The sequence below is a fragment of the Eleutherodactylus coqui genome, chromosome 10, assembly GCF_035609145.1.
Source record: "Eleutherodactylus coqui strain aEleCoq1 chromosome 10, aEleCoq1.hap1, whole genome shotgun sequence".
NCBI lineage: Eukaryota > Metazoa > Chordata > Amphibia > Anura > Eleutherodactylidae > Eleutherodactylus > Eleutherodactylus coqui.
The window spans coordinates 137,312,790-137,339,362 of NC_089846.1; the positions used below are offsets into that span (position 1 = coordinate 137,312,790).

General features: G+C 45.4%; 1 protein-coding gene across 2 annotated transcripts; it reads left to right on the top strand.

The window, feature by feature from the left end:
- LOC136580961 (zinc finger protein 75A-like) lies at window positions 1-24,929 on the top strand. 2 transcript variants are annotated; one of them, XM_066581905.1, is made up of 8 exons: window positions 1-266; window positions 9,225-9,608; window positions 12,024-12,119; window positions 15,041-15,163; window positions 16,739-16,865; window positions 17,254-17,367; window positions 18,024-18,134; window positions 19,287-24,929. In XM_066581905.1, the coding sequence occupies exons 2-8, from the start codon at window positions 9,231-9,233 to the stop codon at window positions 19,937-19,939; spliced, it is 1,602 nt and encodes a 533-aa protein (XP_066438002.1). In that variant the 5' UTR covers window positions 1-266; window positions 9,225-9,230; the 3' UTR covers window positions 19,940-24,929. The 2 variants fall into 2 exon arrangements, with proteins under 2 accessions (XP_066438002.1, XP_066438003.1); XM_066581906.1 differs by having other exon boundaries at window positions 19,290-24,929.
- The last annotated feature ends 1,644 nt before the right edge of the window (window positions 24,930-26,573 follow it).

Below are 26,573 nucleotides of genomic sequence, written 5' to 3' on the forward strand. Positions count from 1 at the left end.
GCAATAACAATACAGTGTATCTCGCAGGAGACAGTGGGGCTGTCCCAGGGACGGATCAACAATGGAGGCGGCTGCCCAGCATGTGATCCCACGGGCCGCTGTGTAACGAAGTAGTGGACGGTGCAGGGCCGGATAGTGTAGAGGAGATCCCCCTATGGACTGGAGACGTGTGCAGCCGGCAGCCGTGATGTGCAGCCCTAGAGAGTGACCGAGGAGAGGCAGTCCTGCTGCAGTGCCGGTCCTAGAGGAGTGTCTGCAGCTAGCAGGTGAGGTCATGGCTGTAGTGGCCACTTACCGTCCTCCTCCGTTGTAGGGCTGAAGTTCTGTTACCGTAGCGACCGCCAGTCATCGATTGTCCGCTGTGCGTTGTGAATGCGCCATGTATCACTGTGTTGTCATTATTCTGGTAAGGCATGCTGCGTCTTGTAGTTCTGCAGCGCCGGCCCTCCGGCGGTCCCTCAACTACAACTCCCAGCATGCTGGTTTTTCGTTAACGCAAGATAATACGTCTTTCTTCCGACATTTTTTTTTTGCGATTTCTTTTAAACTTTTTTATTTGCTTTTTTTTTTTAGTGCGGCTTCTTTTTTCTACAGGAAAATGACAGAAAAAAGTATCTGGAAGTGAGGAAAAATGGCGCAATAAAACATTTAGCGCGACTCGTATTTGCTGGTGATCCGCAGCAAACAAAAACCGCAGAGCACTAAAAAAGAAAATAACTTTTTTTTTTTTCCCCTCTGAGAAACCAGCGCTCCCGCCCACGGGGGAATTTCCACTGCGTTTCCCGTGGCGATAATCCGGCCGCAGTGAACGCTTTCCATAGCGCAGCCCCCCTGTCTACGAGCGGAGAATCCTAGCAATTCTCCGTGGTGAGCCGATCTGTCAGGCTGGCCGCGGAGATCCTTCTGCCGGCCCCCACACGGCGGCCCCCTGGACAGGCAGCCGCTTTCACACGGCTGAGAAATTCGCGTGAGATTTGTGTGTTCCGAGAGGCGCAGATCTCACGTGGATGAGAGCCCCCTTGTTTTGAATGCCGTCATATACATGAGCGATCTTCCCCCCCCCTAATCACAGTACATGCCGTATCTTTGGTGCCTCTACAAATGGGGCCGGGACAAATAAATACCGCGTAGCGTGCAAGATGCACGCAGTGCGAGGTTTCCCATTGCAAACGATGGGAAACACTTGCCGCTGCTTCCCTGATGTGATGCGGGGCAGTTTTGACACAATAACGCCTCGCATCCGCGGGAAAATCGTACGTTTCCAAGCGCGATATCGGTCTGAGTTTCACGGCCCGGTACCGCGCTCACGTGCGTGATAGTAGCCTCGGGGTGCGCCGACGGGTGGAATTTTCAGCGCGGATTCGCATTTGGTTTTACCCGACAACCATCAAAATCTGCATGCAGGATATCTGAAACACTTCAGAGCAGCCCGCCGCCGACAGGTGACCTGTGACCTCTCCACGCTGATCTGAGCGCAAATGTGTCTGAAATTCCACGCGCGGATTTTGCCCGTTGACGGGGCTGAAACTGCGTGCCAATCAGCGGCAGAATAACCATGGATCATTGCTGTGGTTTTAGATATTCCGCAGTGAATTCCAGCCTGTGGTCACGCCCCCAGCATTGTAGCCACGCCCCTAGCGTCGCTCCGGACCGCAGAATTCGCAGCAGAGTTTTACACGTGAATTACGCCTCTGAAAACTGCAGCAAAATTCTGCGTCTTCCTGATGCAGTTTTTGGCGCTGAATCAGGAGCGGTGAAATCCCGATGTGGAAAATCCTGTTCGCACCAAGTGACATGTGACTCGCCGGCTTATCGACGGGGCGAAATCTACGCCGAAGGCTGCAGGTTTTGATTTTTTTTTAAGGTGGATTTGCTATGGAAAATTTCCAAATGCGCTCCGCAGCGTCGTTAACGCGCCCCGTGATTGCAATGGTTGGTGGGAGTGTATGCTGTTTTTAGCGGGCATTTAGAACGCTGTAAATAGCGCCTCTGTGGGAGTGGCCTAATTATATGAGCCCATTTTTGGTCCCTGTGCTGCCCAAGTCTACGACATACCTGACTGTTCGCACGCGGACTCGCGGCCGACCGCGTTCCAATTCACACATCAGTTTTTTCACATGGACAAGATAACATAGTGAGCGCTTTTTCACACTATTGCTTTTGCGCTGGATATTACGCGTGCAAAATTTGTGCGCACAATAAGCAGTCAGTAAAACCCATTGATATCAGCGGGTTTGGTCACATGCGCATTTTAGTCGCAAAGAAAAAAATTACAGCATGCGCACGAAAATAGCACACATTCAACTTAATTCCCCTCTGAAATCAATGGATCGACTTACCTGTTTTGTACGTGCAAATACGCAGGGCATGTGTGCACAAAAAATACGGTAAAATGCGCAAAACCGCAATGCCCATTGTACAAATACACACGTAAATACGCGTACGCCTGTGTGAAGCTGGCCGGACATATTCTGGTAGACTGAAAAAAGCCCCGCGTCCATCCAGTTCTGCCTGTTATCCTGCAATGTTGATCCAGAAGAAGGCAAAAAAAAAAACCCAATAAGGTAGAAGCCAATTTTCCTAATTTAATTCCTTCCCAACTCCAGATCTGGCAATCGGAATAATCCCCGACCGTTCTGAGGTATCGGTGACTAGAACAATAATATTGTATCGCTCCAGAAAGGCATCCGGCCCCTCTATTACTAATTAAGGGATTTCACCATCACCATGTCCTCAGATACAGTTCCATAGTCTCACTGCTCTTACAGTAAAGAACCTCCTTCCATGTTGGCATAGCAACAGTCTGCAGGAAAACATTTGCAGCTGCAGAGCTTCATGGAGTTTTATAGAAGCCCTGTGCACCTCTATGAGCCATCTTCAGCTGCTGGAAGGAACCGAAAACTAGCGTCAGGGAACAGCACCTGGGTGAGCACTGCAGACCCCTTGTTCTAGCAATCAGTGGGCATTGGGACCCCCACTGTTTAAAAACTTTTGACACTTCTCTCTGCCATATCAAAAGTTTCTGAAAAGTGTAGTTACTCTTTAAACGCTTGTGTGACTTGGCCTAAGGCGTCCTGCAGACGTCCGGGTCGGATCCCGCTGTGACAATTCTCTCAGCGGGATGCGAGCGGTGCCCCTGCAGTGACCCCCAACCGGCACATTAGCAGAGGAGAGACACTGCGAGGCTCGCTCAGAAATAGGACATGCTACAATCTGTTTACAGCGGGAGTTTTTGCACGGTCAACTAACTATCTAATGCAATCCTATGGCAGCGGGCACGGGCGGAAACTCTGCGGGAAATCCCACTGCAGAATTTCCGCCCGTCTGTATTTGGCCAAAGGGAGTAAAAACAGAAGCGTTGGAAGACTTTGTCTCATTAATTGTTGCAAAACTGTATCTCCTAGCCCGTTTGTGTCAGAGCATGCTGGGAGTTGTAGTTGTAGCTACTGGTTAGATCCTGCTGCTGGAATGTGAAGGGTGCTGCAGCACGGGACCTTATGATGGGTCACACATGTACAGCGATCGGGTCTGATACCAGGAGACTGATACTTATGCAGTTGCCTCATATATCCTTTTATGCAGCTTAAAGCGACCCTCCGGTTCCGGGACGTAATGCTGCCCATGGGTTAGAGGGCTGTTCTATTAGCAGCCACTGGTCTTCTGCACCAATGTCCCGTGGATCTGCGTGTTGGTTCCAGGCCCATTTTCATTCCTCCAAGATGGTCATCCTAATTTTCAGACTACTTAATCCACACTGTGCCTCGGTAGTGTGTTAGACTACTGTGCACTACATCTGCTTCCTGATTGGCCAGCTCTGGCCAGTGGTAAGCGCCGGCAAGCTCTGATTGGCTGAGACAGTCAATGAAGGGCTGTGATTGGGCATCGAGCAAGCGCCGACAACCAATCACAGCACTCTATTGCCGGAGCCGGGGTCCTCAAGCCTGGCCTCCTGCAATAGACTTGGGAGTGCCGAGGAAGCCCGGATCAGCGGCAGAGAGCAGCGGCCGCAACCCGGACTGCAGCGGCTAGGTGAGTATTTACTTTCTTTTTTTCTACCTAGCCTAGCTGGGACTGATTTTCGGGGTAGGGCTTCTATTGCAAGCCCTCACCCCGAAAATCGGCGAGCTGTTAACGCTGCCAAAAACGCGGCACCAAGTGTTGCCGCGTTTTCAGCAGTGCTAAAACCGCTGCCCATTCATTTCAATGGGCGACGCAGGGCTGAAAACGCCCCAAAATAGAACATGCATCGCTGTCAAAGCGCAGCGTTGGGAGGCGCTGTGTTTTCAGCCCTGTGTGAGCAGCCCCATTGAAATGAATGGGAGCCTTGTACAGCGTTTAGCGCCGGGCTGAAAAGGCAGCGCTAAACGCTGTATAACCCGCCCTGTGTGAGGGAGGCCTAAGGCCGCCTGCAGATGACCGGGTGCAGAATCTGACCCTGTGCCCGGCCGGCGACCCTACATTCCTGTCCCGATTCTTCTTTTGTGCTGCGGATGTGCTAGCTGGCACACATGCGCATACTACAGATAATGTCATGGCGTCGCTAGGCGATAACGCAGATCCCGCAACTTTTCCGCAATGATGATTGTGAAAGGGCCATGGGTAGGACGGCTTTCATTGACTTCAGTGGATGCCGTCTGCATGGAATCCACCTAAAAATAAAGCATGCTGCGTTTCATTTTTTTCTTCCCCTCTGCAATTGATTTCCGCTCATGGGCAGGAAAAACCCCTTTTCCATAGCATGCTATGGGCGGTATTTGTAGCGGACGCCCGCTCCAGATTTTACAATGCAAATCTGCCCGTGTGCAGGCGGCCCAAGAAACTAGGGTGAAGATGAATGATTTCTTGAGATTTTGGCATTACCAAAATCATCCTTGGGGTATTGATGGTCAGAGGTTTCAGATCCTCTACCTCCTACATATATCTGCCAGAACATGGGTGGGATTTGTTGGCTTCTTATGGGCTCTTCCTGCTATCTTACCGAATGCTTCCATGGTTGCCAGATGATGAGGAACGATCATTCCTCTACTAATATGAGGGGTAATCAATATTTTCTATGTAAAAACGCAAGAATATATATATTTGGGCGTTTGTGCAAATGCGTCCTCATGGTTTAGCCTCCATTATATAGCTGTTGGCGTGTCTTAATAGACGGGATACAAAAGTCACTTCCTTAAGATCAGATCTGAAGGATCCAGTCATCTTGTCCATTGCCTTACGGTCCGTATTCTTATAAAACCCCGGCTACATCTGCAGGTCGTTTCTAGCAGCATGGAGGTTACTAAATAACGTCCTAAGACACTGATTACAGGGGAAGGAGCGGGATTAATCTCCTTGGTGTAGATCAGCAGGTTGCGGCAGGCATTCCTTGATCCTTTGGGCAATCTGTTACAGTTCGCAGTTCTCAGAGGTCTTTGTGCAAAGTATCTGAAGCTTGGTTGGAGGACAGATTACTGGTATTAATTGTGTTGTTCACGATGTGTAATTATGAGTCACGTCGCCATAGGAATGCAGTACGTGGATGAGACATACATAAGCTTGCGATGCTGGCAGATGGAGCGGGCGAGGTGTGGCCATGGTGGGATGGCTCCGGGCTCTGCAGGAGCTTATCACAGTTGGTGGCATATGAAGAGGAAAGAGGTCAACAGCTGTCATAATACATGGAAAGTGCTTCATTGTTCGGCTCTCTGATGAAGGCGTATCCAGGAATGTTAGCAGCACCCTGTTACCGTACAGCATTGGGGCCCAATGGCCAGAGCCCGTCATAAATAAAGAACAAATGTTCTATAGTAAAATGGTAACGTGGGGCTTAAGGAAGCGTCCAGGATCTTTTTTTTTCTCGTTTTAAAAAGTTTCTATTGGGACAGAGATCAGGATACATAATGCACTCCGAGCTGTTTTACATCAATAGTACATATGCGTCTTACAATGCACCGACTTTCCCCGTCCTCCGGCTCTCGACTATGGAGCCTACTGCTAGTAAATCTCTGCCCAATTTTATACTGAAAGAGAGAAAAGCAAAATCTAACCAGCCATAAAATAAAAAACAAAATGAGGACAGAAAGAATTAATAAAAGCGGGTGCTCATTAGAGCATGGATAGGGTAATTAGGGGCAGGGATTAGGGGACAGGTGGATAGGGGATGAGTCTTCGGCGTAGTTATATAATCCTACATGTGTACAGCGAAAACCATAGCGGGGAAAAAAAAACTGCAATTGAAGTGTGTCAAGGGAGACGATCCCAGCCCACGGCTCCAGCTAAAGGGAGGGTTCGCACCCCCCCCCCCCCAGCTCCCAAGAAGACGAGGGAGGACGGCGAACCTATATCGTGATTGACCCCTGATCCATCCACTCCTTAACTCTGCGGGAAATCCTGAAATCCAGTCAGGGCTGACAAATTGCATAGAACCCCTCAATGGCCATGTCCTCCTCCACCCTCATCTCCTCGAATCTTGTAAGCATATTGACTGCCTCCACCCAGTGGATCCTGCAGGGCCAGAGACAGAACCACCAGAGCCTTGGGATGACCTGCCTGGCCGCTTGGACGAAGAAGCGCAGCAGACCCCTCTTTACCTGAGCAACGGACCCCGGGAACATGGACAGTAATACTATATCAGGAGTGGGCACTACCTTGATATGTCTGTCCATAGTGCCGCCACCGGAGGGCATTCCCACCATATGTGGACCATATTGCCCCTACTGCCGGAGCACCTCCAACACAAAGGGGAGGAATCGGGAAACATTTTATGTAGCCGTTCGGGGTCCTGTACCATCATGACAGAATCTTAAAGTTTAGTTCATGTAATCTAGAGTAGACTGTCCCCTTGTGAGTTAGGACAAACGTCTTCTGCCATAAAGCTGTGAGGAAGCTTCTTCCCATCTCCTTCTCCCACAAACCCCGGGAGCTCGTTCCCCATCTCACGATCCAACAGCTGCTTATAGAGAAGTGAGATTATGTGTCTGGGTGATTCAGACGACATGCACAATACCTCAAAGACAGGGAGCGCTTTGGTTAGATTCCACCCGGGTGCCAGGGAGTCCAGCGAGCCCATCAATTGCAAATATACCATCCATGCCCCAGGTGGTATGCATGACCCTAGGATTTTTTTTTTAATTGCCCCCATTTGTAAATCATATGGAGTGATATATACTGCCAGGCTCTCTACTGAAGAATCATTGGCTCCGGCCCTGGCTGCCGGCAGACCACATGAGTGCCCAACCTCCCCCTCCGCTCTTAATGTGATGGACCTGAGTCAGGATCCTAATGGTTGCAGACTATTAGCACGTAGCGGCCGCTTTCACAGTGAAGCAAGAGAGAACCATATGTTACATCGAAAACTGAAGTGTGTAATCTCAGCGCTTCCTCTGGTTCCGTGTGTGTCCTCCTGCTGGTCACGAGGTGTCCATCATCGTCTGACTCATTCTTCAGAGTCCTATGATGTCTCCACGATGGGCCCGGGGAAAAATGTCTGTCTACAGCATGAGACCCGGTGTCAGGAGTTCAGCCGTACGAAACCCTTCTAGCCCAAAACACATGCAGATAACTTCTCTAACACTTCTGCCTCTGGACACGGTTCGTTCTCCGAGCTGCTTATTCCATACCATGATGGGGGAGAAGGATTGGGACACCTAATGTGTCTGGAATGTTGGGACTTGGCGCTTAGTGTTGTCGGAGACTTGACAAGAAAAGCATGAGCTGCTGCAATTAGAATGTCCTTTCGGAATATGTGGTATATTTTTGGATCTGATGTGGTATATTTTTGGACTACGACATAACAGCGTTCTTTTCATTTTTTTTTTTTTTTCCTCCTGACGGTCCTTTTAGTCTAATCGGGCATTTTTTATTTTTATCTGTTTATTCCCTCTCTCATTTTCAATTGTTGACAACAGGAAGTAACTGCCATTTAGTTTTCTAAAGGCCCATTTACACGAGCAGATAATCGCTCAAAGATCGCTCAAACGACAGTGACAGCTTTGAGCGATTTATTTTGCATAAAAAATAATTGGTATTTAGGTAGCTACTTAAATACTAATTATGTATGCAAATGAAGCTTTTGATGAACACAGCTAATAGCCTGAGGCTATTATCTCCGCTCAGATCCTTTGTGCTCTATGGCGAAACAATGCTATCAGCACCCCCCCCCCCCCCTCCCCCCCGACTGATAAAAGTGAGGGATGATTTTTAGGTGAGCTTGATTTTAATGATCTCCTAAAAGTGCCCGAAATGCGGGTTCCCCACGCCCATTATTGCTAAAACGATCACCGATTAGCGACTTTTTAGCGATAACCGCCCAGTGTAAATGGGCCTTAAGGGGGGTTGTCACCATTGTGCCAAGATTTTCCAGGGTGGCAATTCTGCCTTTTTATGCATCAATACATGGGCAGGCGATGTAGCATTAAATAATGTAAAAGAAGTATCTGCAGGAAAATCTAAAGCCTGTTGTCACCTGATGGTGGATTCATTTTTCACCTAAGTACAGGTATTTTGGGTTGACAATCATTTTTGTAATGGGGTTTAATTAAAAATGTTTCACTGTTTGTCTTCTGCAGTTTCTACATGTCACTGCCATCTAGGTCGCAATAGCAGATCCCCAACAATGTGATCGGGGGTCTTGTGACCCCCCCATTGTGAATGGAGCGGCAGTTGAGCATGCACGCTACTGCTTCATCCATCTCTATGGACTGCCAGAAATCTGCTAAGTGTTGTACTTGGCTTCTCTTTGGTAGCCCATAGAGTCTTATGGTGTGGCAGTGCACATGCTTTGGTGCTGTTCCATTCCTGCGAGGTACACTTGGGAGCCCTGTGATCAGTGGGGGGGTCCCAATCACCAGACCCCCATTTAGTCTGTATCCTCTGTATGGGGGATAAGTTTATATCTTGGGACAACCTCTATAATGGGCATCCTAGCCAGTTAGAACCAACTGGACTTTCTGAAGATGATAGTCTCTGGTTTGGCTTATGGTCCGGGTCTCTCTTTGCAGTTGGATGTTGACTTTGAGGATTGGTACAAAGTGTTGAGAAAAATCGTTTCCGCATTTTTCTCAGGGGGTATTACTTCAAAGCTTTACTTGATCTTTGTAAGGAGAGTCCATGTCCAAGTGACATTAGTAGTAGAGGGTCTCTGTATGACTAGACTCTAGGTTTGTGCTCCTTTAGTGGGGTTGGTCTTATAAAGCTATTGTGGCATTTTTACATTGCAGAATGTAATTCTTTGTTGTCTCTTACAGGTGGAAATGCCTCACTGCTTTGCTTATGGCTGCATCAACCATAGTGGGAAAATTCCCTCGGCGGTCTCCATGCACTCGTTCCCCAAGGAGCTGCCTCTTGCAGAAACCTGGGTACAGCACAGCCGCACGGACGTAGGCAACGTGCAGGAGTTTGTACGGAACACCTTACTGAAGAACCCGGGGCACTTTGTTCTCTGTTCAGAGCACTTTGAAGAACACATGTTCGAGAAGAATGTTGATTTGCCGGTAATTCCATCCGAACCGAATCACAAGCGAACAAGACGAAAACTAAAAGCAAACGCGGTTCCAAATCTTTTCTCCACTGGCGCTCCCAAGCTACGTAGACAAGCTGCTCAACACTTGAAGATTCATGAAAGAAAGCAGGTGATGATCATGTTTTTCACACACCTTGGTAGTTGGTGCTCAGCTTGACTCTGTCCAATGACTTTGCTTCAGACCATTCATCACTCCTCACATTGCAGATCTACTGATCTGTAAGAAAGACACTTTCTTTGGGCCTAAAGCAGTTGCTTCTAGGAGCAATGTCCACAGGCGGATCTGATTTGTGGAATCTGCGTGGGTCACTCGCACGGAAGATCCGCACATCAAACCGCCTGTAGGGAAGCATGGGCGTCCGCACATGAATTAAAGCATGGGCATTCGTTCCGTGGACCTTTTGGCCCGGAAAGCAAATCGCAGCGCGCACCATTTCAGTGTGGTCCCCGCATAGACGGCTTCCATTGCGGTCACTGGAAGCTGTCCGATCCGCGGCCCGTCTTCAGTTGAATTGCAAACTGGCTGCAGATTCCGCGGGAAAGCAGAAGTTTAAAAAAGAAACTCCACTGTGCATGTGCGGCGGCCGGCGCTGCCATACACATCCGCAGTGAAGTAAAGAGAAGACCTGGACAGGTAAGCAGTGTACTCGGCCGCGGGCAGGGTTGGATTCTGCTGCAGAATCCGAACCGCTTGTGGAGACTGGGTCTTGGGGTAGAGGTTGGGTACCAGATGGTAAAACGAAGCATCAGCTTCCCCTCAATTAAAGTTCATCAGTGCTCCAGCAATTCCCACTGCTTTACAGAAGTAATATTTTTGACTTCTGCTTGGATGCCATCATTATGCCAAGCAGACCTGGCATTGCTTTGTGTCTTACGTTGCAAAGTATTGAAAGGGCTACTTCAGTGATTTTAAGTAATTTTTTCATTCATTATGTAGCTATAACCCCAGTGTATATATCGTATTTTTCGTTTTGTAAGACCCACCAGATAAGACCCCCCCCCCCCCCCCCACCCCCCCCCACCCCAAACACCGGAGCTCTGTGTCACAGCGGCGCTTGTGTACAGCAGGAGCAAGGGAAGAAACTGCTTGGTGGAGGCGGGCAGCAGCAGTTCCCGCCGGCACTCAATGAGCAGCACGTGTGGGTGGCAGTAGGGAGGAGAGAAAACTGGTAACTGATTGCACGTTTGTTTGCGAAATCGCGAGTTTGTTAGCGTGACCGTGCGTTCAAATGACGATGCAACGAATTTTGGTACATTCGCTTTATAAGACGTCTTGCCCCCTTACCCCCCCTTTCCCCTCCACTTTGGGAGGAAGAAAAGTGCGGTAAGTGAGCTATTGTTACCATAGTTAGTTATTCCTTTCTATCGGAGTCTTGGCCTACTTCTCCTCAGGTAGTCTCTTTATCTCTGTTCTGACTAGCTCAGACTTGGGGTCCTTTTACACGGAATCGTCCCAGCGATAACCGTTCTTTTACATAGTTGCAAGCATCGCTCAGTGTATGGAGGCAGAGAGGGCCGGGGATCATGTCGGCCTGCCCACCTCCATTCACCGTAAACGGTTACTGATGATCACACAGTTATAATAGAGGAGATCACTCATCTAATTGACTATATACTTATGGTTTGTAGCTTATTTTGGTGACTATAGAAGGTAATGACAATTAAAATGTCCATAGCAGAAATTGTATAACTTTTACCTAATGCTGTGCTGATGCATCATGGGATTGGTGTGAAAGTGAAACCAAAAAATGTCACCATCGAGACGGTGCTTGATAAGCAACAGACAGGGGGCTACACTGCAGGGATATGGCTGCAGCACACAGAGGAGACCCCCAGAGTGTGACAGGCAATAAGGTATAGGCGCTGGGATGGAGAAATGTGATTTCGCTAGAGTGGCCCTTTAAGTGGCGGTCCTACCATCTGCGGAGGCATTTTTCCCCTCTGGTCACAAATGCAATAAAATTCTGGCTAAAAAAGTTAGTATTCGTTCCCGTTAAAAATAGTTTCCCCCACGCCCTAAAATTTGTGGTTCCTCATAGCGAGTACCCCTCATGTAGAGCATCTGGGAGGTCCTTGACTTTCTATAGACCATGAGATCCTGATTGGTGACGTCTACATCCGTTATCTGGATACACAGGCTTCATCTTGGGGATCTAGTTCTGTTTCCTAGGGCAGGTAATTCTGTAGACACATGAGCAGGTAGATCCGGACAGTCAGGAGAACCGTCTGGATTCCCAGGAGGGTTCGGGTGGGTGAGATCCCATTAGTTAGTACATTGTTTCTTCAGTATAGACAGATATATCGCCACGGACCATAGAATGGACGTTACATTATTAACACATTGACTGCCATTCTAGAAAATGTTAGTTTTTTCCCTTGGGGCCGCGGTATACGACCCACATGGCAGTTAATGTGTTAATTCAGTTTTTGCATCTACTTTTGCTCTTGCCACTTGTTCTTCTCTCGGTGGCCTCGCTGCACAAGTCGTTGTTTGATGTGATACATAATGATTCTTTCTCTTTAGCTCTTGGACAATCTTCTTGAGCAGCAGAAACGTCCCAGACTAGAAGAAGAACAGACGACCAGTCCGTCCACGTCCCGGGATTCTGCAGCACAGACGGTACTTAAGAATGCGCGGCACTTCTGTTTGCACATGCAGCTGGATACCATATAATATATATATAATGGTCCTGGAAGTTTAATGCATACTAGCATTCTGTGTAAATTGGGTACAAGATCAATAATCGGTAGTCATCGCTGGTTTTCCTTCACATCGGTCTCTGATTGGAAGTAGTGATGTTATGCCGCAGTCATGTACCATACTCCTGGCAGCATGGCTTCCATCGCTGAGCAGTGATGCCAGTAATATGTCATGTGACCGCTGGGGTCACTGATTGGCTGCGATGGTCACATGCTGGCCGCTTGTAAACAAAAACTGGGAGGGAAAAAAGAGGAAAACCAGGGGAAATAAGATTTAAGTACTGTTTCTATAATAATAGCTGTTTGCACAGTGTATGTGTGCAGGGTGTGCATGGAGCGAGTTTTGGAGCTGCGCCGTACGTGGTTGGTACTAGCTGTAAGGTGCAGCCGACACAGGGCCGCAGTGGCCGAGGTTGGAGATAACTCCGATCCCGGCCATAAATCCTTCAGATGTCGAAGTCAGCGCTGACTGTAGCATTTTTATGGCGTGACAGAGGGGGCTCTCTATGCCCCCTTCTGGGTTGTGGGGTGCTGTTTGTTTGCCATGGCAGCCTGGGCTGTAGGGGTGGCTTCCAGGCCTGCTATGGATTTCAGGTTATTAAACCCTGCTTGTGGCCTAATTGGTTGCTGTAAGGCCTCTTTCACACAGGCTACAAAATCCGCTACAGAACTCATGTATGTGAGGCTCCTGGTCTCCAATGGGTTCTGTCACATGAGATGTTTTGTAGCCTGAAGGAACCCATTGGAGACCCTGAGCCTCACATACATGAGATTGAAGGCCGTGTGAAAGGGGCCTCAAAAGTACAATATACTACAATAGTGAAGTATTGCAGTATACTGTACAAGTAGTCGAATAATTGCAAGGGCATAGTGGGACTTGTAAAAATAAGTTGAGGCTTTTTTTAATTTATTCCCCCCCCCAAAATATATTGATGCTTAAAAAAATCTTGTAGCATAAAGATAAAATAAACATTGGGTATCAATGCATCCGTAAAATGTCATATTTATCCTGCGTGATGAGCAACGGCAGAATAAAAACATATTGTCAGAACTGCGCTTTTTTTTTTTTTTAATCGCCCCGTTTTGAAACAAACCCTGAGTAAAATGAATCAAAAAGTCGTATGCACCGCAAAATGGTAACGAGAAACTACAGCTCGCCCCATAACAAAACAATCCTTCATGCAGGAAAGTTATGGGGGTTTTGTGAAAGAAAGTACTGGGCTTTTTTTCCCCTCTTTTGTTACAGTAATATATACAATTTAATTGCTACAACAAAACCCCATTTCAGTTTGGTGTCGCTGTAAATGTATTGAGCAACAGACTAACGGTAACAGAAGTTTAATCGCACAGTGCACCCCATCATAAAACACCCTCCTCCTCCTCCAAAAAAAAAAAAAAGAGCATCCGTTTTTTCCGTTATTTCCCATTTCCTCCCGCTTACAATGTTTTTCAGTACGTTGTGGGGTAAATCAAATGTTACCCCTGAAAAACACAATTTACTTTGAAAGAAGACAGGAACTCACACGGCCCGTCAATGGAAAATTAAGTTAACATTTTTTTTGAAAGTTGAATGGAAAAAACGAAAAATGGCCTTGTTATCAATAAGTTACGGCATAATAACCTTCTAATGACTGCAGGGATCTATCTGCAATGCGCCAGAGAGACCGCAGAGGAGTGTTGTGCGATCCTCCCGTCACGGTGGCTCTATTATGGCCCTTGCAGAGGCGGCTGTAGGGCGTTAGCAGTTGTAAAAAGTTCTCTAGTGTGGCGGGTTCCTTTTAGGGTGATGCTACCTATAAAGGCGGATAGGGTAATATGTTACATTTCCCAAGTTTGTGATGCCAGTCCGTATACAGGCCGAGACCCGTGCCTAGGAAAAATAAAATGGGAATTGTCCTTTTTCCCTGGAGAACAGTGTGGTACCTCAGTGCAGATGTTACAGTAGTGAGAAGGGATTTCATGAGGTGGGGGGTTAAACGTGAGTCAGAGGAACAGTTTATTTTCTCAGAGAGAAGGCTTTTCAATATACTTCATACAATTCATTACTTCGCTGCTTGAGGTAGATATACATATCTGCTAACAAGCGGGCAATAAGAACGGCAGCTATTTCTGTACTCTTATGCTCTATAATAGTGAAACCAGCTTGGGCATCCTTTTCTATCCGCTATGCTTTGCCCTTCTGCTTCTCTTTCTTTCTTTGTTACTTTAAGTATAAAGCCTCTGTTTATTTAGATATATATAAATCCTCTCTGCTCTTTGGTCACGGTTACTTTAGCTGATCCTTCCTTCTTTCTCTATCTTTACATAAACTACCTTTTTATCCTTCTTTCATTAATTCAATACTCTTTGCTGTACTCATACTTTTCTCCTTCTCACCGCACTGTCTCTCAGATCTTGCGTCTTTCCTCTTCTTACGACATTCTTCACTTAGTCTCCTCTAGACTGACTAAGACACTATCTGATCTCTCAGAACAACCCGTGCGGATGGCTTATCCACCAATCACGGGTCCGCTAACAACTTACTATCTAGCTAGCCAATACCTGAGTTGGGCGATTGAAGTACTAGTAAGCACACTAGGGTGAACAACCAGTAGGGTACAAGTTTAGGTTGCAAGGCAAAATGTGAGCGACCAACAAGTAAACCCTAAACCTTTTAAAGTAATATACAAACATTTAGCCAGTGCTTTATTATATACTGCACCACTTCAGTACACGACACATCTATCTGTTGTTCATTTATTGAGATGGCTTTTTGGACCGGCGTATTTCATTGCTATAAGATAACAATATTTTGCTCATGTAATGCAATGTAACTTTTGGTACGCATCTCTAATAATACAGGAGGAAGACACTGTAAGTGAACGGCCAAGAAAACTCCAACTCTGGAGAAGAAAGTTGCTCCCTCTGAAGTCCCAGTTTCTGAAGGACAGCTTCAGCCCTGTCCCCAGAGCGTTGCAGAGAAAGGTTTGTCCACAATTGTGATATTTGTTTCTAGTATTCCGAGGAGAACGCACTAACTTCTATTCTCTGGCAGTAATCGCTCTCTGGGTACAGCCTTAGAATAGAGGGCTTCATATTGTAGTAGTGAGTGTAGGCACAGAGCATGTAGCCAATAATGGATGTAGTCTGCCCCTTTCTCCATTATTTAAGTATATTGTAGCCTTATATCATGAATATATGTATTTAGATCACATTGGTTGGTGCTCATTTACAGGACCTTTTACATTGGCCAATAGAAACTAGAGTTTGCATGTTGCCTGCAGCACATTTCCCGTTTACACAGGGAGATGTACTGCCAACAAACAATCCTTCTTTGACCCACTGAACAGATGCAGTCAGTCAGCTGCTCCTTTGATTACTGCCCAGTTTACACGTGGTAATTATCGGGAACGAATATTCTTGTGAAGGTTTGGCCAAACGTTGGCCTGTGTAAAAGGCCCTTAAAAAGGACTCAACGTGTTCATTTTCAACATAGTAACAAAGTATTCTAGGCTGAATGAAGACAATGTCCATCTAGTTCAGCGGGTTTTAACCTCTTTGGTGATCCAGTGGAAGGCAAAAAACCCCAAGAGGCAAAAGCTGATTAGACCGTTTGGGGGAAAAATTCCTTCTCAACTCCCTAATGGCAATCAGAATAATCCCTGGATCAACCTCTGATAGTTCCTCCCTGACTGTAGATCCGCATCAACAACCCGCTGGTCACCTAATGTCTATATCCTGTAATATCATAGACATCCACTCTCTTTGGATCCTGCCATCACCACGTCCTCAGGCAGAGAGTTCCACAGTCTCACTGCTCTTACAGTAAAGAACCCCCTTCTGTGTTGTGATGAAACCTGCTTTCTACTAGACGTAGCAGATGCCCTCTTGTTACCGTCGCAGTCCTGGGTATAAACAGATCCTGGCAGAGATCCTTGTATCGTCCCCTCATGTATTTATACATAGTTACTTGGTCGCCCCTTAGCCATCTTTTTTTCCGGGGTAAATAATCCCAGTTTTGGTGCCTCTCTGGGTATTCCACTCCCGTCATTCCATGTATTAGTTTAGTTTCCCGTCTTTGAACCCCCTCCAGCACTGTAACATCTTTCCTGAGCCCCGGTGACCAGAACTGTACACAGTATTACATGTGAGGCCTGACAAGTGCCTTATATAATGGGAGGGTAATGTTCTCGCCCCTATACCTCTTTTACTGCACCCCAAAACTTGATTTGCTTTTGCAGCAGCTGACTGGCATTGATTGCTCCAGTTTAGTCTACAATCCACTAGTACCCCCAGGTCTTTTTCCATCTCACTTTTCCCTAGCAGTACCCCATTTAGTGTATATTGGTGACATCCGTTTCTCCTGCCCATGTGCGGGGGGGGGGGGGGCTTTCTAGACACACATTCAGTTACAAAAGGTTTTTTTCAGGTTGTGGTGTTATTTTATAAGGGTGCAGCAAAAGTCCTTTGGAACAAAGTCCTTCCTGTGGTAGAGACCTAGAATGGTATAGCTAATACAATGTGAGTATAGCCGTGTGAACTGTCATAAATGTGTTTCAGACTCCGGCCACTCTCAATCGGATGGCCGTTTACTTCTCAGATGAGGAATGGGAAATGCTTGAGGAATGGCAAAAAGAGCTCTACAAGAACATGATGAAGGAGAACTACGAGGCTTTAATATCACTTGGTAAGAAGTAGTCTTCTGCTTGCAGTAACCCTAACTAACCAGATCCTGATACCAGATTAGAATGTCATATTAATTGGTTCCTGCTACATCTTGGCCTTAATAGTGTTTTATCAGAAGGCCAGTTGAATTTTAGATTGCTGCAGTTGAGGAAACTTTCACTTTGCTGAAAGATGCTCTGCTTAACTTAAGGCAAATGGAAAATATAGATGTTAATGGTCACAGGGCTACAAGTAGTAAATTTGGAAGAGGGAACCTCATATACTAAGAGGGAGCCGCAGAAGTATTAATGTGTTTCTTCAAGACTTCAAGCACTTTTCAAACCGTAAAGAAATTCAGTTTGGTAACTTCAGCTGCTTCCATTTGATCGCTACCTTCTGTTCTTTGTAAGGTTACCCTACTGTCAATCCAAACATATTAATGAAGATCAAACAGGAGGAAATCACACGCTACACGGATCAGTGTTCTTCAGACGACGTGGTGCAGTCAGGCAGCCCCATGGAAGGTGAGTTACATCTTATATTTGAATAGCTTGTTAAGATGTCTGAAAGGTACCTATACACAACACTTTAGAAGAAAAATAGAAGTTTTCCAGCGGCTCGGGCGGTAGAAAAGGATTTATTTCAGTAAAAATCTGAAAACAAATCCAGCTGGAGAATTTTAAACACCTACACGTTTCAAGCAGGAGCTCTTAGTCATTGCATAATGCCTCATACCATGAGCAAGAACTTCTGCTCTAAACATGTAGGCGTTTAAAATACTGATGCTGTTTTTTTTTTTTTGTTTTTTTTTGTTTTTTTTTGTTTTTTTAATGTCCTGCAATTCCAACCTTGGCCACTATGCTATGCTTACCGCTTTCTGCTTCCTGTGCTGACGGAAGTGACAGTGGCTCTTGGAATCAGCTGACTGGTTAGGATCCAAGTGGCAGGTCACCGGCTATCATCTATTTATGACCTGTCAGTAGTGATGAGCGAGCATAGTCGCTAAGGGCAATTGCTCAAGCGAGCATTGCCCTGGCAATACTCGCTCATCACTACCTGTCAGTCATCAATAGCAAAACTAAAAAAGTAGCAGAATACCCCTTTTAAGGAACAATAGCTACAACTGAGTTGGCCCTGAAGCTGCACAAAACCACTAATGACTCTCTGCTTCCTTTTTAAGACTATACCAATGAGGAGGATGGTGTTTTTTCAAAATTAAAACACGATGAGGATCGTTATTTAAAGGTTGATCTGCAATCTCCAGGAGACATGAAGGGCTACCTTAATTCATGTGAGTAAGAAGCGGCCAATCCAGAGCCTAAGAGTAAATTATTAGTATCTGTATATTTTTAAACCCCTTTTTAATTGTTGCTCATTGGCTATTCGCTGTGGTAACAGGTCATCTCACACTTCCTAATATACTCTAAGTTACTGATTGGGAACGATGTTTTACAATGAAGAAATGCATAAAGGATCCTTTCACATCACTTTAGTCTTCTATACTTGGCATATATCAAAAGCTCCTGCCATAAACTCCAAATGTATCTATAGGCTATTATTGTCAGATGGAGACCAAAAGAATATATGTTTCACCTCCGTCTGGCTGATGAGCATCGGTATAATGCAGAAACAAGCCATGGAATCGTTAAGTAGACTACGCTATTCCATACGACATTACAGCATTGGTCAGTGACCTCCGTTAAACATATACATCCTGGGGTACCTCCAGGGAATCCCTGGACCTAAAGCATTGGGAACTGAACTGACCTACAAATTGTGGCAGCGCAGGACTCCTTACATGTACAGAATAGAGCCCAGGCACATGCCTACCATCTCTGCCTAGAGAAGCTCCAGTGATGTAACTGATCTTATATGGACTTGGCCATATATGGTGACTGCCCATTTATTGTCCATTGCATCATTGGAGATTCCTGAGGCTTCCACAAGCAAGCGGTGACTCAATGGGATGCTATTTGAACATTGAAAGGAGGGGGGGTGCACTGCCTTTTACTATGAAGGGTGCCCAGGAGGAGACATCCCAGACAGTGCCCATCACTGGCACTCTGTGGTGTGAGGGAGGAGCTGGCTGCATGGGCTCGAATCTCAATGTATGCCTATTCCATTGATTCCCAATCAGGGTTCTTTGGCACTCTGGTGTGCTCTAACGATCCCCTTGGGGTGTCGCGGGGAGATACGGAGGAGGGAGAAGATTGAGAATTTGTGTTTTTACATGGGTGCTGCAAGATAAAAACCTTATGACGGTGTGGCGAGAGCTGAAGAGGGTTGGGAAACACTTGTTTTTGCCGTGGAGTATATTGCAGCCTTACGTCTGTGGTCCTGATGACGAGGTCCTCCAGAGTAGGCTGCATTACATCAGGTGAACAGACCCTGGTATGCACGTTCCTTTGTAGCATCTCTATTACATACTTGTTTTATGTTTTAGCAGATAATTTTCCCATTGTCACAAGCCTAGAAGAAGATGGCGCCGACCAGCTGGGCAGCCAGCAGGAGCCTCTCTCTATGACCTACACTCTTTCACAGTGTTTCAATAATAGTATAAATGGGGAATTATATCCAACGTCCAAATGGAAAGCAAGAAACGTGTCAGCCAATGGTTTTACTTCACTCGGCTCTGATGAAAGAACTTTAAGTCCTATCACGACCGTGCAGAAGATGGACTGTCAGTATACTTGGTTCTTTTGTGAAAAAAACCTTTCCTGTACGGACCTGACATCGAAGCAGGGCAAGTCTACGGAGCTGAGACCTTATAAGTGTTCGGAGTGCGATAAAAGCTTCACTGTTAAATCCAACTTGATCAAGCATCATCGAATTCACACCGGGGAGAGGCCGTACAAGTGCACCCTGTGCTCCAAAAGCTTCAGCCGCAACTCGCACCTGATCACCCACCAGCGAACACACACAGGGGAGAGGCCTTATAAGTGCAATGAGTGCGACAAGAGCTTTATCCAAAACTCCGTGCTGATCCAACACCAAAGGATCCACACCGGAGAAAGACCGTTCAAATGTGATGAATGCAATAAAAGCTTCAGCCAGAAGTCTTGTCTCATACGGCACCAAAGAACTCACACTAGATAAGGTTGTGGAAAACCGGCAACGAAATACAGGGATTTTCATGGGAATGGGTCTGCTGGGACTTTGGGACATGGGAAGGACGTGAACCAAACTGGTTTGGATGGGAAATGAGCAATAAAAAGGTTTGATATTTTGTAATGGGATCCCAGATGGTTAGTTTAGCTAGCTGTACAGCGTACCAGCTATATGGTATGGCCATTGTGTCCTATATTGACCGACTTTCGTGCTGCCACTTAAGAAACAAATCTTTAAACACTAAGAGACTTTTATCGTTAAAAGGGTTTGAGATTAGGAAAAAATTGTCTTTTTCTTCTTTTTTTTTTTTTTATGACTTTGCGCCACTTTTGGCCACAGTTTCTCTGGTATTCACTTGAATGGGGCAGAGCTGCAGTACCAGAAACGGCTTATGGACACAAGAGGCGCTATTTATGGGGAGACAAATGCAGGCACTTTTCCTAATCCGGACAAACCCCAATATATCCTCTCAAGTACATTTTCCAAAGGGTAATACTTGAAATAGATTAAATACTCTAAAAAGAAAGAGACTCTACATCTCAAAACCTTCAATCTTGTTACAAGATTTACTCAGTTTACTCTTTTATTTTTTCCGTATGGAATGGGTGAAGCTCAGCAGTTTTGTGAACACAAACCACTCTGCAATTACCTGATTGCATATGGGAATGTGTTAGCAGAGCACCGCATTCTGCGGCTCGAGACCAAATGTGGACAACCAACGTCCTGTAATAGATATGCAATACATTCATTTACAGACCATCTTTTTGGTCTCCTTATATATTTTGACGCTGAAACATTAGGTTCCAGCAATAAAAAAACAACAAAGGTTGGGAATGACTGCTTTCAGGCAAACTCACCAAAAACACACTTGTAGAAAAGGTTGAAATCCAACGTACCTCTTTTATGCAACTCTAGAAAATGTTGCTAACTCATTGAAAGTATTTTTTATTATCGTTTATTATTCCTGCTGGGATTTACAAGGACATCGTCAGTGTTCGTTCGTTCGTTGTTTTTTTTTTTTTTTTTATCCTAAGTTGACATTTTCAGTCTGTTTGGTAAAATAATTTGTTTAAAAAAAATCGCTTTTAGCTGTGCATCTTTACTAGTAGTCTTTGACAAATGCAGAGTTCTACTTGCAGGATTCCTCTATCTATATGAAATAATCTGCTTATAAATAAGATACTAAATATAAGGTAATGTTAGTGGATAACGGGCCTCCTGGGCTCAGAATGGAAAGTGTTTATTTCTGTGCTTGCACTATGCAGGTCTTTTTGTGTTTTTTACTTTTAAGGCAGAATGCGCAAAAATCTTCGCAAAACATATCAATCTTGCTTGCTTTAATGTTGTTTTTATGAAAGCGGTACTTGCTGGATTCTGGCAGGTCTGCAACAGTGATGTCAACTCATACCTAAAGTTAAGGGCTTTTTCATTACTTGGCCCAGCCACAGTCAATTGGTATGGACAACCTTTTGTGAGGCTACAGTTTGCCCCTTAAAGGGGTTGTGCCATGATAGAAATGCCCAGCGGTCCAGCAATCCAATGAACGGAGCTCCAGCATGTCCTGAAGTGAGGGACGTGAATGGAGGGAGTCACACATACTCTCCATTAGTGTAAAGTGCAACCACCAGAGGTAGTCGAGTTCTCGAACTCTGCCTCCAGCAGTCCCAATGAAATGCCTTCATGTCAGGACATCCTGGTGGACTCCATTAGAAGGATTTGTGAAGGTTCGAGTCGCCAGAAACAAAAAAAATCTGAGTGTGATAACTTTCAATCATGGCACAACCCTTTTAAAGCAGCCCTGCGGTTTCAGAACCAAATTCTGTCCTAGAACGGGAGAAGTGGGGTATATTTACCTGCACTTGTTCTGACGTCCCTCCAATTCGCTGGTTCCGAACCCAATCTTCAGCTGTCCTAGTTGGCTGTAGCAATTTCCTCACTACCTAATGCACACTGGGAACCACTCTGGCCAATCAGAGAACAGACATGGGGAATTGGTAGTCTAACATTACCAATGCACCGTGGGGATTAGGTAGTCAGAGAAGATTGTGTTGGCCATCTTTGAAAGCTGAAAACGGGACTGGGGATTCGAGGGACGGCAGACTACTGCAGGTAATATACACCCCCTCCAGGCCAGGAACAGAATTTGTTTCAAAATTAGCTGTGGGGAGAAGCTGGCAAATAACAAAGACGACCAAAGGGGAGTGGCGCTTGGGTGAGTGCTGTAGCCCACTCGTTCTAGCTTTCAGTGGGGGTCTCGGCAGGGGGAGCCCCACTGATTAAAACGTTTGACATGTGTTCATTGTTAAAGTGCAGCTACTTTTTCACACTACTGTTACATACTTGAGATCAGGTTCGTATCATCATTGGGTTTCCGCAGCAGTTTGATGCAGCCCCATTGGTTTTCTTTTAAATTAAGATCTAAATGTCCTATTGTATTGCGAGAAGCGTTCTTCACACTATATTTTATCGCACTTACCTCCAGTCTTGCTTGCCTATCTATTGTATTTGCCTGTAATTTAAAGGAACGGGTTGTGTGGGTCACAAAACTCATTTTCAGATACCCTACTGGGGAATGCTGTTACTAGTGAGATTACTTCCTCTACTAGTCCAAGTGGAGAGCGTCTATAGTGGGTCTTCCTCCAGAGAAGCGGGCCCATCCATGCATTGCACAGACAGCCCATCCCGTCCAGTAGGGACTGTGCAATGCTTTATTTTCCATGTAATATTGCTGAAGGACAATTAAACACTTGTTGCCAGTTCCCCACAAACTCAGGGGGGGGGGGGTAAAGCAATTACAGGGGCTGAGCCCAGAATATAATTAGGGCAAATGAACGTCATGGAAATCCACTTAGGAGCCCTCTCTCTGAGCTGGATCGGGAGGCTCCGTAGGAGTAGCTTCTGTTTGGATGGACTTTCAGAAATCCTTGTATTGCAGGATTGAAATATATATAATAAGCACTTGCCTAGTAGAGTTATATGATGGGGAAAGCATTATAACACAGCAGGTAGAAGGGGTGGCAGCATGGGGAATGGGGAGGACAATCCAGCAAGGGGAGCAGGCCGGCATTGCGAGCCAAATCCCTTAGATCAGCGGATCTGTTTCGTGCTGACGGTGGAGGCAGAGGAGTTTGCTTTCTGCAATTGCCTGTATCAGCATAAAAAGTATGGAACGTCAGAACTTCCAGCCTTCATACCAGCAAATACGACACATGCTTAGGAGCCAACTTGTAGAAGAGGTGATTGAAGAAAATGTATATTTCTTGATGGCCTCTGTTGATTACTATATACTTTTGTGTGGCTGCAAAACCCCTTTAACTGCTGTAAACCAGACTTGGGACTTTAGTTGTATTTTATGTTCTTCCAGATAAATGTAGATTTATTTGAGGTATTACACATAAATTGTTACATTTTTGTTCAATTCTGTTTTGCAATTTGACTTGCAAATGTAAATTTTTTTTTTTTTTTCTTTTCCATTTGAATGCACTGATCTTCCATGTTGGAAGCAGAATGTGTTTGGGGGAAACACTTAATGCATGCTGGTACTTGTAGTAAACTGCAGCCGACGAACCAGAAGTGTTGATCAATTGTGAATTTTGAGTTACAAGTTTGCATGGAATATTGTCTAATCTTTCCACAAAGATCTGTACAATCGTTATCGAGCGCTCAATCATCTTGATATCACAACTTTGACAATCACATTTCTGAGCATTTTTCTTCCTTTCAGTCTGAGGTCTCAGTATTATATTATTTATGTGCGGTGATATTGATCTCCTAAGGTACAAGCATTTAAATTAAAATGTTGCATATTTGTGCACCTTAAAGAATGCTCTTAAAGACCTCATTCTGTGCTGTATAATCTGGGAGCCAATGGGCGGTAGCCCAACCACTTCAATAGTCCTATTGGGTTACAGTGTATTGCTTAAAGGAGTGTTACGGATTTTAACTACTACCGTAATGACCCATCCTTGGGATACTCATTAATGGCTAATCAATAGGAGCCTGCTGCTTGGGATCCCCGTTGATCATTCTGTCGCATAGGAAGTTAAGAAGTGTAATGGCCAGCTTCATTCCCATTGAAGTCAATGGGACACCGCCTCCTTTCATACTTTCGGCTCCTCATTGCAGTCAGGGTCAGACATCCAGTTCGGACTGTAATGAGAAGACATAAGTGTAATAGGAGACAATGCTGCTATTGACTTCAGTCGGAGTAAAGCCACCAATGATAATGCCGTCCAGCCCACTGCTCTTGCAAGTGGGCCAAATGATCAGCTGATTGGCAGGGATCCTGAGCATCGGGCTTCGGTCTATCAACTATTAAGGATCTATCCTAGTTAAAATCCCGGAATAGCCCTCAAAGCTTTATGCACATTGCAGAGCAGTGCCTCCATATGAAATCATGTACAGTGCAGTCGGGCTGCATAGACTTCTGTGGGTGTAATATTTCAACTCCATACATCCCGCAGGTTGTATGTTGCTGCAATAAGCTGCAGAGCTCCACTATTCGGTAGTTTCTCCCTTTTTTAACAAACGATCATCACAAACCAGTCCTGAGAATTCTAGAAGTATTTTGCAGTAGTGTAATCTACCGTTTTGTAGGGCATGTTTACGTGGCGTATGGCCCATACATTGATCGGTCGCTTGGTGCTTTTATGTTTATGCAATTTTTTTAATATTTTATGAAGTCCACTGTTTTGGTAAAAAATAAACCGTAAAAGAATGAAAATGTGGCAATGTCGACATATTTCCATGTTGTATTTTTATACTCTTTGTTTTGTATGTATCAGTTATAGAAAATGCAAACCGAAGTACTTACAACAAATATAAAGTAAATGATGCTGTTACTTGGAATTAGTATGGTTTGAATTATTTTTGTAAATTGGGTCGGTCCTGTAGTGACATCAGCACCATGTCCTTATGTGCTAATTAGCTTGATGTGCTAAATCAATATTAACTAGAGATGAGCGAGCGTACTCGCTAAGGGCAAATATTCGAGTACCTGCCCGCTCATCTCAAAAGATTCGGGTGCCAGTGGAGGTGAGCGGTGAGTTGCGGGGGGGAGGGGGGGGGGGGGGGAGAGAGAGATTTCCCCCACCCCCACCCCCGCGATCCTCCCCGTCCCCCGCCGACACCTCAATACTCGCTCATCTCTAATATTAACAGACAGTAACCCATCAACAAGGTCAGTTTGTCTAAAGCCCCATTTACACGGAGCGATGATTGCTCAAAAATTGCTCAAACGACAGTAAAGTAACCACGACTTCATAAAATTTTCTGTGCGAACAACAGGTAAACACACCTGTATCAAATTAACTTGGGCGAAGCCGGTGATATCAGCTAGTTGGAAATCTAATCCTAGTAATGATATAGTCCCTTCTGCTTCTGACCACACATAATAATGAGCTGCCTGCTTTCAGTGCATTTGCTTATATTTTGGATATTTCTTTCCTGAGGGACTGATGTTAGTGGATTTGTAGTTTGGCAATATTAATGAATATTCTTCTTTTCATCAGGGCCACATGTATGCAACAAGACATCTGTATCAGGCTCACTCACACAGGCCTATTGTCTGCAGTACTAGAAGTCCATTGATTTCTATTGGGCCACTCACACCTGTGTTTTTTGTTTTTTTTTGTAGGCACGGATAACGCGCGTGGGGGAAAAAAAAGCAGCTTGTCCTATTTTGGTGCATATTATGTGCAATATAGGTTATGGCGATGTTACATACGCAGCAAATATGCACGTTATAGGAGTATATGCTGTACTGTGTGTAATATGCTGTGACAATATACCAATGTGAGTTAGCCCTAAGGAGTTCTATTGATGACTTATCCGAGAGCTCATCAATAGTTGATTGGTGGCGGTCTGCTTCTGGGAACCCCTGCGGATCAGCCTTTATGGTGGCTACTGTGGTACACGAGGATACATATAGGCCGTGCAATATTGTGCTGGGAAATTTAGGGTGCAAATTAAAAGGTAGCTTCTCCCATTCACATACTATTCTTTTTTTTCCACACGCAGATTTCAAATCCACACTATATATACGATACCGCAAATTTCTCTTAGTATGCATTGACCAATTTCTGTACATAAATTTGAGACAGAATCAGCATAGATTCCATACACATTCTGCATTAAATCCACAGTGAAATCTCGTGTGTGAACATGCCCTTAAAGCAATGTTTCAATCTAAGGCATTTATCACCTATCCACTGGATAGGGCCTGGCCGCTGCTCTGAACAAACTATTTCTCGTTTGACTTGCCCTTGGGTGGGAACCGGTCTAGGACTCCCATTCTTGCCCCACTGATGTAGCGTTTATCGTCTATTAAGTGTATAGGTGATATATGCCTTAGGCTTCTTCCAAATGGAAGAACATGATATCCCCAGAGCAGAGAATGATTGTAAAATAAGGTGTACTCGCCTCTTTAAGTGGCTCATTATCCAGTGCAGGAGTCCTGGTTTACACTGCCCCGATCCCAGAAGAAACTGTAGCAGTCAGTTGCTGTTCAGGGTGCGCATGACTGCTCAGCCAATCACAGGATTAAGTGGTAATTTTGGCATGAATGGCATGTAACCACTGAAACTTGTGATTGGCTGAACCGTCATGTGCACAGTGAATGTGG

Coding starts and splice junctions, on each gene's coding strand:
- LOC136580961 (XM_066581905.1), top strand. CDS start 9,231: ATGCCTCACTGCTTTGCTTATGGCTGCATCAACCATAGTGGGAAAATT. Junction 9,609..12,023: donor AGATTCATGAAAGAAAGCAG/GTGATGATCATG, acceptor CTTTCTCTTTAG/CTCTTGGACAATCTTCTTGA. Junction 18,135..19,286: donor GAAGGGCTACCTTAATTCAT/GTGAGTAAGAAG, acceptor TTTATGTTTTAG/CAGATAATTTTCCCATTGTC.